Consider the following 14140-nt stretch of genomic DNA (forward strand, 5'->3'; position numbering starts at 1 on the left):
CCTTTGCTCCAATACAGGGACCCTGCCTACAATGTGGTGCAATCCGCTCCAGGAATGAGACTGGGGGTGGGAACGGGTAGAAGCTACTGTGCTATGAGCTGAAATTGATGAAAAGTAACTGCAATTTGCAGTCCATTGTTTTCCTCTGGGAAGTTGCCTTTATGGACTTGAGTTCAAACAGTTGTACAGATGGATTCTGTCAATGCAATTGTCTAGATGGAAAAGGAGGTCCGTGGTGCTTCCTGTTCTACCATTTTCCCAGAATCATCTTAAATGTTATTTTAAATCTATTCCCCGACACAAAATAGTACTAAATTTCTACGTAAGTTTGAACTTATTTCTGTTCTAGGATCTCATTTTCACACTATGACAATTAATTGCTATATAGCTTGGTACTCTATTTTCTGAACTGACAAAGGGAAGTTACCCTCATTGCTCCTTTATAATTTTCCTGGATTATTTTGCATATTTTTCCAGTATGAACTTCAAAATTAGTTTTAACTGGTTCTCGGAGAAATAGCTATTTTGTTGCAATCCAGTTAAAAAAATAGGCTAAATTGAGGACAGATTGTGATCCAAAAACCTGGGTTTACGCCTTCCTATTTGTTCAAATGATTTTTGTCTCTCATTGTCAAATTTTTATCACTTAGGTCCTGTACATTTTAAAAGGTTTGTCTTGGATGTTGCAAGATCTTTGTTATATTTTCTAGTTACCCATAAAAAAGTTGATTGTAGCTATCTTGCTGAATTCTCATTGAGAATAGCTTTTAGTTGGTTCTATTGATATATCTGAAAAACATGTTAATTTCTGATGCCTTTATTTTCATCCTTTTCCTTACTCTCGTCTAACTGCCGTAACCAGCATCCCCAGAATATTAAATTATGGTGAGTAAGCATCTGTCTCAGCCCTATGGAGTACATCTGATGTTTCATTTAGAATGTTAGCTTTCCATTATTTAAACACTTTAATAAAAAATCTATCTAATCCTATTTTAAGAACTTGTATCTGGCCCTAGCTAGTGTGGCTCAGGGGATTGAGCGCCGAAGGGTCTACATTCGATTCCCAGTGTAGGGAACAGGCCTGGGTTGCAGACCAGGTCCCCAGCATGGGGCGTGTGAGATGCTACCACACATTGATTATTACTCTCCCTCTCTTCCTCCCTCCCCCTCTCTAAAATAAATAAATAAAATAAATAAAACCTAAAAACAAACAAACCAACCTTGTATCTGGAATGATTTGTACATTTTTGACCCCTGAGATGGTGGCTTTTTTCATTTGGCCTGTTCATAGTGTGAGCTGTTAGTGGACACCCTGCTATCACCCTTGCATTTGTTTCAGTAGTTGTTTAGTATTACCTCCCTTGCATAGTTGGAATAGGGGAGTTATTTAACGACCCTAGAGTTCACTATCAGGATTTTTAGTCATATCATGCTGCCTTTCTCAGGTTTTTAATCGTAAGAATTTGGAGGCTTGTTACACACTAAAGTTTAACCCTGTTGTTTATGTCTTAAAGATTTGGTAAAATTCTACTGCGTTACCTGGGCTTTTTCTTCTCAAAGACTTGGTCTATTGCAGTTTTTTTCCTAATCAGTTTTAGTAATTCATATTTTTCTTATAAATTGTCTAATTCCTCCATAACATCTTCCATTTTGCCATCTACTTGGGTTTGTGTCACTTTCATTGGTGATGACATTTTATTTTATATTCATTTTTACCTCAATTTTTAACAATTATTTCCTTTTATATTTCTTGTGTTTCAATTCAATGTTTAATTCATCCCTCTTTCATCTATCAGTGTAAATATTTAAGGTTAGGCCTGAGCATGGCACTCCGTGTTTTGCTCTATGCTGTTTCTGCTGCACCACAAGGAATCTCCCCTTCGTAATGTGCTAGTAACAATAGCTGGACATACCCCAAAGTAAGTTGAGTGATTTTTTACTCCTTTCAGGCTCATGTATGTTAACAAACAGAACTAAGAGCATAATTTACAATCAACCTGTTAAACTATGTTACCAAATATTAGATGTCTTTCCTTTTCTGATGGTAGGGGCGGGGAGGTGCATAGACCATCTGAGACTATGGGATGTTCAACCTTTTGGTGTCTCTGGCCCACCCTGGAAGATGAGTTGTCTTGGGCCACATTAAATACACAAATACTAACTAAAACTGATGAGGGGAAAAAAAGGTTTTAAGTAAATTTGCGATTTTGTTTTGGGCTGCATTCATAGCCATCCTGGACTACGGGATGGACACCCCCTTCAAAAGTGGTGGCTGTTGCCCCAAATACATAATGGCACAAGGCTTTAGGTAACCAAATTTCACATCGTGCCCAACCCAGCATACTTTTTCATAATCTTCTGGGACTGCACTAAGAAGGTCACCACATGTGGCAACTGGGCACTTCAATTGTGGCTAGTAAATTGAGAATGTTGTTAAGATACTAGATTTTGAAAAATTAATACAAAAAAAGGTAAAAATTTTCATTACATGTTATGTTTTAGCTATATTGGGTTAAATAAAATATTAAATGTAAATGGTTTCTTTTTACTATCTTAACGTGTGTACTAAAAAAAATTTTTTACATGTGTGATGGCACAGTTGTACCGAGCTGTCCTGCTTCCTGGAGCTCTCCCTCCCACCAGCCCCCGACATACACAAAAAGCTCAGCAAAGAGACAACAATCCTTTCTGTAGCCAGGTGAAGACAGCAGCACCATGAGGCCAGGTTAGTGTTAACATTTATTTTAAAAATACACAAAATATAAATTTTTTACATCAAAGTGTGATAACCTCACTTATACATTGTTCCATGCTTACCTGATTTTGTTTGCATCCTTCTGCAAACATTAAGAATAGATGGATTTGATTCTGATTTTTTGCTATGGTTCATGTAAACAGTTGAGACTGCTACATAAAGTAGGTTGTTTTACAAGGTAAAGTGGCCACAGAAACCCAACAGTAAAATAATTCAATTTGGTTTAATGAAATTGGCAGAAGTCTTAGCAGACAGATAATCAAAGACTAAATATTGGCTTCTAGGCATTTTAAATATTAAAAACCTTGAGGTTTTCTTCATCTTGTAAACATAACTTAGACCTTGTTGGCATTACATTTGAAAAGTAAAATATTAAATAAACCATGATTTTCACCATCCTGCCCATATCAGAATACACTCTATTATGAGAATGAAACCAAATAATAAGCAAAATACATCAGGTGTTTCAACTTGTACTGCAAAGAAGGTCCCGACAGTTTCTTCTGGGAACGATGCAACTTTAGATGATTCTACCGCTGGCTGAGTGTGATCCCCTCTGTCTGCTGGACAGTACAATGCCACAGGCCACGAGATGGTCAGTCCATCTTGCTCTGTATCTCCTGAAGCAACTGAGACTCTACTTCCACCTCCAATGGCTCTGCTGTCCTTCCTGGGGCTTAGATTTGCTGGGGTAGTAGTTTGTGACAAGTGTCAAGACTGTACTGTCCCTTTAAGGTACCACATGCCACCATAGCTTACACAGCAGTCCTACGGAAAGAGAGAGAGAAACATGTTAAGGGCACACTTCAGCAGAAAAGGTAGCTACTAGATTCTGTGCAGAATTTCACAACATGACCTAGCAATGGATAGAACACAAATAGGAAATCAAGAACTGCCTATTTTCTTCAGTGTTTGGGCCTCAGGCCCCTCTTCCTCTCCTCACAGGGGTCTTAAGAGTGAGGAACTACAAATCAATGTGCTTTATGAACACAAAATACAAAAACTGTGAATAAGCTGACCAGAACAAAGGTGTTTCATAACAGTGTTGCTATATATGGCCCTGGAAGTTTAGGATACTAGATCAGAATATAAGGTAACTGTCACCTGCTTTTCAGTGCTTCTGAAAACATGGTATCTGGAGCACAGTCAAGTCCCCAAAACATTATAAGTAGCAGTACACTTAAGCACTTTAACAAATAAACAAATAAATTTAGTTTAAAAAGGAATGTATTAGTCCTAGCCAGGTAACTCAGCTAGCTAGAGCACCGTCTCCATATGCCAAGGTTGAGGGTTCGATCCCTGGTCAGAACACATATAAGAATCAACCAATGAATGCATAAATAAGTGGAACAACAGATCGATGTTTATCTATTTCTCTCTCTCTCAACTCAATAAATAAAAAATTTTAAAAGAGGAATATATTCAAATTAGTTCTTTGGAAAAGTTAAGTAGTACAAGAGTTAACGCAGCTATGACAGAAATCAAGGAATCGGTATATGGTTCAAAGGAGTGGAGCCAGGCCTCTAAAGGGTGAAGATGACCTCCTAGACTATGGTTTTTGAAGGTGGAGCCTATGTCTTACTTAATTTAGTCCTTCTGAACAGACCCCCACCCTCGCAACAATGCCAATCATTATCTATTGCTGAAGACTTGATTTAATATTCAGAGAGTGGCAAGAAAGGCACCAGACTAGAGCTCTTTCCACACTGCCAGCCTCCATCTAAGACAAGGAAGAGCCTGCCCTGGCTACCCTGATTCTTCAGCTCATGGCCAGAGCCCAAGACTCTGGGTGTTGTTATACACAAAACGGACATACCTTTAGCACTTTATCCACGTCCTGTTTACTTAGATCTTCTCCACACTCTTGAGTCAACCGAGATTGTATCATGTTCCGGCGTACTCGGTAGTTTTTGGAGAAAATTTCAAGCAAAACCTGTCGATGCTTTAGCAGCAAAAACATGTTATTTTGGGAAGCAATCCCCAAACCAGAAATCTAAAGCTATGACCCTAACTCCACACTGCAGTCTATGATAAAAGTCCTTGCTCACGGGTTTCTGTTAAAGATGAACATGTCTAGCAATTTGTCTTCTCGAGACCCCTCCCCCCAAAAAAGAATAAAAATAAAGGTATATGCCCAAAATAGCTGGTCAGTTTAGACACACTCTTGCATAATAAATAGGAGAGAGCTCATGTAGCAGATGGGTAAAGCCACCATCTACATAAAGACAGAGAAAAACTACATAAAGACAGAGAAAAGGGTAAGGACTGCATGGTTGAAAGTGTTGGCACACAGACATAAGATGGCATTATACCCCAAAATAAACATTAGATAGGATAGAAGATAGCTGAAAACCTCCCCCGAAGTCAAAAAAGGTGTTCAATGAGAGAGAAAATATGATCCAGTATGTCCAACATGGGACGTAAAACTTCTAAAATATCAAAAAACAGGTAAATTATCAAATCTGTCAGAGAACTTCCTAAGACTGACCTGTCTAGTATGTTACTGACTCACCCCAGGGATCACTTGGAATTACAATGGTGTACAATATGGAATAAAGAAAAAAAATCTTAAGTTTGGGATAAAGGGAAGGATTGAGTCTGATTTAAAAGACCAAGGAGCTGAATGTCATTTAACAACTCTAAAAGCTTCACTCCAATGGAAAAATATCTTAAATTAAGAGAGAAAATGATTTGCCCTCTAAAATTATGGCTCAGACAGTACTTGAGGACCAAAGATCACCATGTTAAGACATGAAAGAATACAAACAACTCCTCTGCCCCTTAGAAGCTGAAATTAAAGGAAAATCAGTTCTGCTGGAGAGGCTCCCTAGGAATCGGACTCAGCAACAGTATTACCATTGGTATCAAGTGTTCAGAAAGCCACACAAGCGGAAACAAGACATAGCATAAAAAAGAAGCGTCAGCATAGCACAGTACTGATATTTGCCTCTACCATGATGCTGTAAGCATTGAGAATTGATTTAACTACATTCTCCCAACACAGCTGAGAACAGTCCTCATTCACTACCACAGGAAGCCCATTGATAATGTCAAGTTGATATATCTAACAGAAGCATAAGTACATTCTGTATTTAACAAAAAAAAAATGGAAGTACTCTTTTGGTGGTTATCTTTTGGCAGTTAAAAAGTGATGGCTTGTGAAAACTGGAAATTGGGTCAGGCAGGACAGGGCACAGTTGCCCATAAAGCTTTCAGTTTATTGGATTTTTAAATATGCACTTACTACTTGTAATTATCAGAGTATTTCAGGAATAGGAAACCCAGATGCCACCTACTCTGGCCAAAGCACGTAAGGTTGCTCAGGAAGACCGTTCCTGAATGCTCCCCATCTATAGCCCATCAAAGCCCCCCATAGGGGACCAAGAACTCAGTGGAGGCTCTTGCTGACTCCCTTCCCCTCACACCTTTGGAGTTTTAGCAATTAAACCTTAATCTTTAAAGTTCAGGCAAGTTCATGATTAAATGGGAAAACTTCTGGACCTCAGGTTCCATGATTGCACAATTACAGTCTCCTGGTTTAATCCACATTTTGTTTACTGGAACCTCAAGGCCCTTCCAATTTTAAGAGGAAAAACTATCAATTCCTAAAACTTAAAAATCCAGCACCCAAGACCTGAGAAGGAGTCCTTGTGACCCCTACTGCCAGAGGCCCCCTGAGCACTGGGGTCCATTGCTGCCTGACAGCCAGATGGAAGCTGGAATCATCCAGGAGGCTCTGTAAGAAATTTTAAGTACCTAGGATGCTACCCCATTCCTAATGAACTGAATTCAATGTCTGGGGTCAGTCCTGGGAATTGACGTGTTTTCAAAAGGCAATTTTCATGCAGCTGGTCCACAGGTTGGCATTTATGGACCACTGATTTGAGCTCAAACTACTGGTACCTCCAGCCTGTTTGACAGCAAGCAGAATATTCAGAATTGGGAGGAGCTGGAAAATCTGAACCAAGAATGCACTCTGGGGTCCCCCAAAGGACCTACCCCTACAGGAACACCTTCAAGCAGCAAAGGTTGCCTCACCTGATCACTCATGTCTCCAGACTCCCAGAGGGCAAACACCTTCTGCTCATCCGGGGAAGCAGCCGTCTGTGGGGGAAACTGACCAAGGCCCAGGCATGAGCTGGCTCTTTGTCTTTACCACGTGGACCCACCCTACCTGCCCCATCTCCCCTCTCTGCCAGCACCAGCCCAGTTCCTGCAGAGAAGGCCAGCCAACCCCATCAGGGCCTTGGAAGGCTGCAATGACAGAAGTGTGACACATTTGGCTTGAAACCCACAGTGTACTTAGTAAATTAAGGCAGGGACGCGGGCTCTTCTGTTTTCCCACTAGTTTAACTCTCTGCTTTAACATCAGCCGTCTCCTTCCCTAAATACCAATCCTTAGATGTGTCCTAAGAAGCCTCCCCCATAACTCCTTGGGGCATCTGGGCTCCTTTTTGTCCCTTTCCACAAGGACTGTGTCAGGAGTGGTTTTGTGGCCCTCCCCGTCTACCAAGCAACCCACTGCATTGGGTTTGGTAGGGACCAGAAGTGGCCCAGGCTCTGGGTGCCTGGGAATGGGGAGCAAGGAAGACGGCACCCGGCACAATGGGTTCCAATCTTGGTGCCACAATACAGGTTAACAGTAATGGTTACTACCCCATATATAGTCTCATTTGATCATTAAAAACCAGGGAGGTAGTGAAGAGTTATGCCTCTACTCTCCATGAGAAAAATCCAGATCTTAGAGGTTTACTGCCCATGGTCACGGAGCTATTAAGTAACAGAACAAGAAGCTAAACTCAAGTCGTGAAAATCTATTTGCTCTCCCCGGGCCTCAGCTCCCTTGTGTAAAAGCACAAGGCTGGACAGACCTGAGGTCTCTTCCACCTCTAATGTCACTGTGATCTGGTGTCTGCATCAGGACCTTAGGGACAGAAGGCAACGGGAGCTGCAGAGAGGGCCAGTGTCCCACAGACACCAACCCCACCAGGAGGAAGGAGCATAGCAGGAGCAGGTCCTGGGGGTGTTGAAGCAGGGTATGAGGGTAGCCCACTTTGTGTCCCTCACCTTGTTCTCCCCAGCTGCCCAGGAGAGCCTGGCCGACATCAGGCAGGCGCCTTTCTCCTGCTGGGCCAAGCTCAGAGAAAGGTGGCCCTGCAGTTAACTGGTCCCATTTTCCCGGTGATCAAGGAGCAGGGCCTCCAAATAGGGCAGGGCCCCAAACCCCAGTACCTTCTGTGAGACACCTCACCAAGGAGGCTCGCTGCCATGACAGCAAATCCCCTCGCAACAGCCCAACCAGCCTGGAATCCAGCGCAGGGCCTCTTGCCCTAATTCCTGTTCCTCACATACCCAGGAATGGGCCTTTGCCTCAGCTCACCCAAGGCAACAGATGCTTCTGACCTTGGATGGCTAACATCAACACTCCCTTGTTAAGAGGGAGGTGTAGCCCACCTCACCCCGTTTGCTGCTAGGCCTGGGCAGAGCTTAGGAGGAAAGAATAACCAGCACAGCTTCCCCAACATTACAGCCTGGCTACTCTCCACTCTCTGGTAAGGGAAATGGTCTCCAACACATGCTCTGCTCCTACACTTCCTGTACTCTGGGGCCCTTGCCAACAGCAGGACAAGGGGCCTGGCCCCAGAAATGCTAACCTAGCCTCTATGGACAGGGAGTCCCTCCAGGACAAGCTGAGGGCTCCGGTGAAAAGCTCATCTTAGCTGAGGCAGAAAGGACTTAAGAGTTGGAGCCACTATACTGATGTTCAGAATCCAGCTCTGTCACTTCCTGGGCACCTGACCTTTAAACAGGTTCACCTCACTTCTTTGAAACTTGGTCTCTTTACCTGCAGGCTGCAAAAATCAATGACACTAGAAATCATCCTAAAAGTTTTTAAAGCTGACAGGAATGAACTGAGGTGCCAGTGGTGGTGCTCGGCCCTTACCCTTAGCCTCTGCCACAAAAACAAACGTTAGCCCACTTCCAAAGAAAGTGCAGAGCCCAAAGGCTGGCCAGCCCAAGGTCACTCACAGCCACCACAAGAGAGGCAAGACTCCAACCCAGGTTAGTGGTCTTCTGAAGTCCCCACATCTAGTGCTGGCTCCCCCAAAGCTGGCAGCACTCAGGCCACTCCAGAGTGACCCAATTTCTCTCTCCGGCTCCTTTCTGCCAGCCACACCTACCCCAAGGCAGAGGGTAGCCATGTGCTCATGCCCCCACGGCATAGTCCCTACTTACAGGCACCAGAATCTGCTTGCAGCCAGCGGCCAGCACAGTGTCCTGAAGCATTCGGTCTGAGATGCCACTGAAGAGTGTGTGGCCTGGGGGCAGGCTAGCCAAGTGCAGGTTGAAGAGTCGCTTGAGCTCGCTCAGTGTGAGCACAAACTGTCTCTGAAAGGTCGCTTCCACAAAGGCCCGCAGCTCCTGGGCCACTGGGGTGCTGGTGCAACTGGGGGATGGGAGCCCATTGAAACTGTCCCCACCTGCAGCCCGCCCGGCAGGCAGCCCATTGGTCAGCCTGCTGTGGAGGCCACCACTGGGGGTAGTATCCATGGGCTGGCCTTCCTCCTCTTCCTCTCCCTCTTCACTCAGGGGCTCCTCCTTGATCCGCACACCAGGCAGGGCCCCAGTCGCCCAGACCTGCTCTTTCCTCTGCTGCAGCTCCCGAGTCAGCATCATGGAGTTCTGCTGGGCCTTGCTCTTGGCTATTTGGACCCGCTGATCCCCAGAGACCAGCCCTGCAGGCCCTGCGGGGAGAGGAGGGCTGTTCAGGAGGGCAGAGATCGGCCAGTGGAGGTCCTGAGACGAAGGCCCACACAGCCCTTTTGCCCCAAGGACAATCTCTTCCATCCCTACAGGGGACATCCTGCTGTCTAGAGCAAGGACACAGGAACAATGCAGGCCAGCTGGGGCTGTGGCAAGTAGCCCAACCTTGCCTTACCCAACCTTACCTAAGAGGGTTTAACTACCCCAGCAATGAGGGAAGAAAGAACTGGGAAAATTCCCACACCCAAAGATCCAAGCCAGGATGGGTTAGTGATGAGCTCCCAGCCAATTACTCCTGTCCTCCCTGCCCCTCATCTCCTGCCAACCCAAGAGAGCAAACAGGTCTCAGGAGCCTGGGACCTAACACAGTCTGGAGTACAGAAGTGCTCGGTCCCTGCAGCTGAGGTCAGTGGGAAGGGAAGATACCCTTTTCCCCACACACACCCTATCCCCAGGCCAAGCCCCACCAAGCCCACGGCCAGGTGAGGGCCTGCCCAGCCAGTAGCCTGCACACCTGATTGTCCATCCGACTTCTTTGGCATGGTTTCATTCACAAGGTTATAGACTTTTTCTAATCTGAAAAAAAGAATAAACACTTAATTCTAAAACATGTTTCCATCGTGTGGGCCACCCCACCAGATACCGTGTGCTGGGAGCTCTGGCAGCCCTGCCCACAGGGCACAGGCCCACCTTCCCAGGCTCATGCTCCCGAGACATTTCACCTGACAGACATACCAAGATTCTGCCTCCAGCAACACTCTGACCAACAGCGAGTGGCTGTGTCAGGCCTCCACTGGGATTCTGGGGTCAGCTAGCAGTATCCACCTGAGTGGGAGCGGGGCACGCAGCCCCAAATCTGCCTCATGCCCAGCGAGTCCTTACTTGGCCTGGATGCCCGTCCACAGCATGTGCTGCCTCTGGACCACATCTGGGTGCTTCTTGATGAACTCCCCATCAGGCGGCAGGATGAACTCCCAGCCTCTGTTGATCCTCACTACAGCCATGTGTTCCAGAAAATCCTTTACATCCTCTGTGCAAAGCTGGGGGTTGGGCAATGGTGAGGCTGGCCAGCCTCCAACCCCCCCCCCCGCCAACCCCTTCCTCCAGATTGACATCACTTACTTTTGTCACTGTCGCCACCTCTTTCCTTACCACCCATCGGCTCTGTGTGAACTTCCACATCTGAGGGAGAAAGAAGCATGTTTTCGGGAGGCAGAGATGGCGCTCCTGAGACTATCCCCTGAACCCAATGCCACTGTCCTGGGAGCCTGGGGTCAGGCAGACCTGGGTAGATCTGGCTGTGGGTAGTTACTCCAACTCCAAGCCCCTGTTTTTCTCCCTTGGAAAGGACCCCCAGGGATACTCCTCCAAGATGGTAGCCGGACCCCCCTGCCCCACCAAACCACAAAGACTCCCTGGTCAGGAACATCTTGCCCCTTTGTTGCCTACAGTTGACTCCAATTTGACCAGCCCCTCTCCCAGGCACCTAGACTGGATGGCATCTGCATGAACAGAGGAGGGCTGGCAGGCTGTGAAGGGCAAATGGTACACATGCAGGGTGAGCGAACCCGGGAGTGAATACATACTGCATTCTGATCCCCAGAGACAAAGATAAAGCACACAAGGCCCCTGGACAGTGACTGCCAAGGAGCTGAGCCAGTCAGAAAAAGAGAAAATGCAGACACACTCTTCAGCTTAAGGCTGCCCTGTGTCACCAGGCCCACACACCACAGCCACGGTGGGCATCTAAGGAGACAGACGGCACAAACCTGAGAATACCGCTGAGGCAGGGACTGAAGTTCTGGATATAGGCAAAGGGTGGGTAGGTGGTGGGATGGAGGGATGACCTAGCTCTGGAGTTGCAAAAGCCCATGGCAACAACACTGAGAACACACATGAGAGAAGCAGACATGCCCAGCACTCTGTAAACTGGGAATTGTCAGCCCTGTCCAAAGTCAGTGCAGTTTACTGTTGTGGGCCAGTTGAAACAAAATCTCCAATTATTCATAATGAGCTAGAAATTTGGCCTGCATCATAATTTTGATTTGTAAAAATCAACAACAATATCAACATTTTAAAAACACCACTCAAGCCAAATGAAACATGCTTCTTGGACAGAACCTACTTTTGAGCCTCCAATTTGCAACTCCCAGCGAGAGGAACTCAAAGGTTCACATGAAGCCAAGACTCCAGGATTCCAAGAGGAAGAAGGAGAAAGGCAGAGTCCAGAGCCTCCCATCCTGCCCGCATATACTTGCCCTTTGCCTGTAGCCTCAGCCAAAGTCCTGGAACCCCTGAGCTGTTCCCCATCCTCCTCCCATGGCCACCTCCCCCCCAATCCTGGAGGCCAGAGAGCCTGGGCACTTACAACAAAGTCTCGGCCCCGGCAGAGCACCTCGGCGGGCACACCACTGTGAGGACTGGAAGAGTCCTTGGGGTACAGGATGTCACTGCCAATGAGAGTGGGGATGGCAGGTCAGTCCCTGTCCTCAGCCCTATCTGACTCCTATCCCCTGCCCAGGCTCCAAGTGAAAGCCCATGCCTCTTTCCAATATGGCTAGTACAGGCCCGGATCCGACAGCTCCCCTTAGAACCCATGCTTTCCTCCAGGAGCCTGGTTCTTGTGAACACATGTAGGAAAGTAGCTCCCTCCCCACACATATATACCCCTCACAACCCCTACTTTCCCCTCCCACTCACAACTGGCCCATCCTCAATGGCCACTGCATAGTCATGAAGGAGCTAGAGCCTCAAAGACAGACATACCCAACTCAGGACTCTGGGAAACCAGCGGGTCCCACAGGGAAAGCAGGTGCAATCCCAAGAGACAGGCAATGGAGGGGGGCTGGGACCTGGACAGGCCCTGAGCACAAGTTGGGTTGAACCCTTGAGAGAGCGGGGCCAGCACCAGGCTCAGAGAACTTCAGGGCCCAGAGGCGAATGAACAGGTGCTGAGGCTTACTACATGCATTTCCACAGGACAACCCTAATCTCCAGTCCAGCACAGACCCGTTTCCCAGGAACACATCTACCACCCCCAGACGCCCCATGCCAGTGGGACCTCTACTCCTGCTGCCCCGTCTCAATCCTACCTGGTCACCAACTATGACCCATTCTTCAAGGTCAAGCTCTGTGCCCACCCCCTTCCCATAAAAACTCTCTGGGGACAGGTACCTGGCCTATGTTATTCATTGCTCCCAGAGAGAAAGAAGGTAGCTGCTAAGCAGGTGTTGAATGAACGTGACCCAGGCCCTTGACCTCTACATTCAATGTGCCCACTCCTGCCCCTCAAATCTGTGGACAGGGACAATGTCTGAATGAGAGTGCCCGACAGCACAAAAGACAAGCAATTAGACACATTGAACAATACATGAGTTTTGCATCACCTCCTCGAGGGACCCAAAAGGACAGGCCAAGGAAGGGGCATAACAGGCCTTGGTGTGGCACTGAGGGCGGCATCAGGGCAGAGATCACAGCAGGACCTGAGGAACATAGAAGGTCCAGGAGGCCCTACCTTCAAGTCTCAGGGACAGACCACCAGCAGCACCAGGAGCACATGTGGCGCTGGGCAAAGTTCCAACCCCAGCTGTGGGAGTCTCACTGCCGGGCTTTGGCAAGTGCCTGCCTGTCTGGGTCAGTGTCCTCCAGTGTGTAATGGGATGGCCCCTGGATCTTGTTCATGCACGACATAAATATACACAGGGCCCCATCTAATGAGTGATGTGCCATCATTAAGGTCTTCCATAATAAAAAATACCGACCAGGTACGTAAGGCCTGTGCTTCCCAGTGAAAGGGTGCCACCATGTGGCCGTGACACAAATATACTTAACAATTTACTTAGCTAACTAACTGGGAAATGGACTTTTTATAGTGAATTACTTTCTAAAAATTTGTAATAATTCACTTTTTGACAGATTTTTCACCTTACACTGTACTTCATTAAAAGCGAGTACTTTAGCTCAGTGTGGTTTTGTGGACAGCATGCCAACCTGTGAACCAGAGGGACATGGATTCAAGTCCCGGTCAGGGCACTTGCCTGGGTTATGGGACAGGTCCCCAATTGGGGGCGTGCAACAGGAAACTGATCAACATTTCTCTTGTACATCAATGCTTCTCTCCTTCTCTTTATCCCTCCCTTCCCCTCGCACTAAAAATAAATAGATAAAATGGTGGGCTTTTTTTTAAAGTGAGTATATTACATCATCCAGAACTAATACAATTCGAATGTGCATAAAAAGAGAACTACACTGTATTTACCAAGGGTCTGCCCTGAACCAGGCAGTATACTGGGTACCAGAGACATAAGGGAGTCAACACAGGCAGTCCCTACCCCCCTGAAACTGACAGTCTGGGGGAGGAGGAAGACAGGACAGTGGAGGAATCCTGGGAAAAGAGAAACTACTGAAAAGTCACAAATTCAAAATCTATGAACCCCAACAAAACTCACCAAAAAGAATTAACACTTAAACACATTTTAGTGAACTGTGGAAAGCGAAAGCAAGAGCAAATCTTAAAAGCAGCCAGAGGGACACAAAAGCAGAATACCCTCAAAGGAACAAGTGTTAGGCAGACACTGGGCTTTGAAGTCCGAAAATGATCTACCTAGAATTTATATCCAG

General features: G+C 46.5%; 1 protein-coding gene across 2 annotated transcripts in view; it reads right to left on the reverse strand.

The window, feature by feature from the left end:
- Positions 1–2723: 2723 nt before the first annotated feature.
- Positions 2724–14140, reverse strand: part of POLR3E (RNA polymerase III subunit E) — a 38553-nt gene continuing 27136 nt past the window's right edge. For both annotated transcript variants that reach the window (XM_054580910.1, XM_054580909.1), the window contains 8 exons: positions 11889–11970; positions 10643–10702; positions 10403–10560; positions 10035–10096; positions 8993–9501; positions 6794–6871; positions 4572–4697; positions 2724–3523 (listed from right to left, as the gene is read on the reverse strand). In XM_054580910.1, the coding sequence (XP_054436885.1) occupies positions 3467–3523; positions 4572–4697; positions 6794–6871; positions 8993–9501; positions 10035–10096; positions 10403–10560; positions 10643–10702; positions 11889–11970 (1132 nt within the window). In that variant the 3' untranslated portion in view covers positions 2724–3466. The remainder of the gene's footprint in view (positions 3524–4571; positions 4698–6793; positions 6872–8992; positions 9502–10034; positions 10097–10402; positions 10561–10642; positions 10703–11888; positions 11971–14140) is intronic.

The sequence above is a fragment of the Pteronotus mesoamericanus genome, unplaced genomic scaffold, assembly GCF_021234165.1.
Source record: "Pteronotus mesoamericanus isolate MK-2021 breed Mesoamerican mustached bat unplaced genomic scaffold, CSHL_Meso_final contig_64, whole genome shotgun sequence".
Lineage (NCBI taxonomy): Eukaryota > Metazoa > Chordata > Mammalia > Chiroptera > Mormoopidae > Pteronotus > Pteronotus mesoamericanus.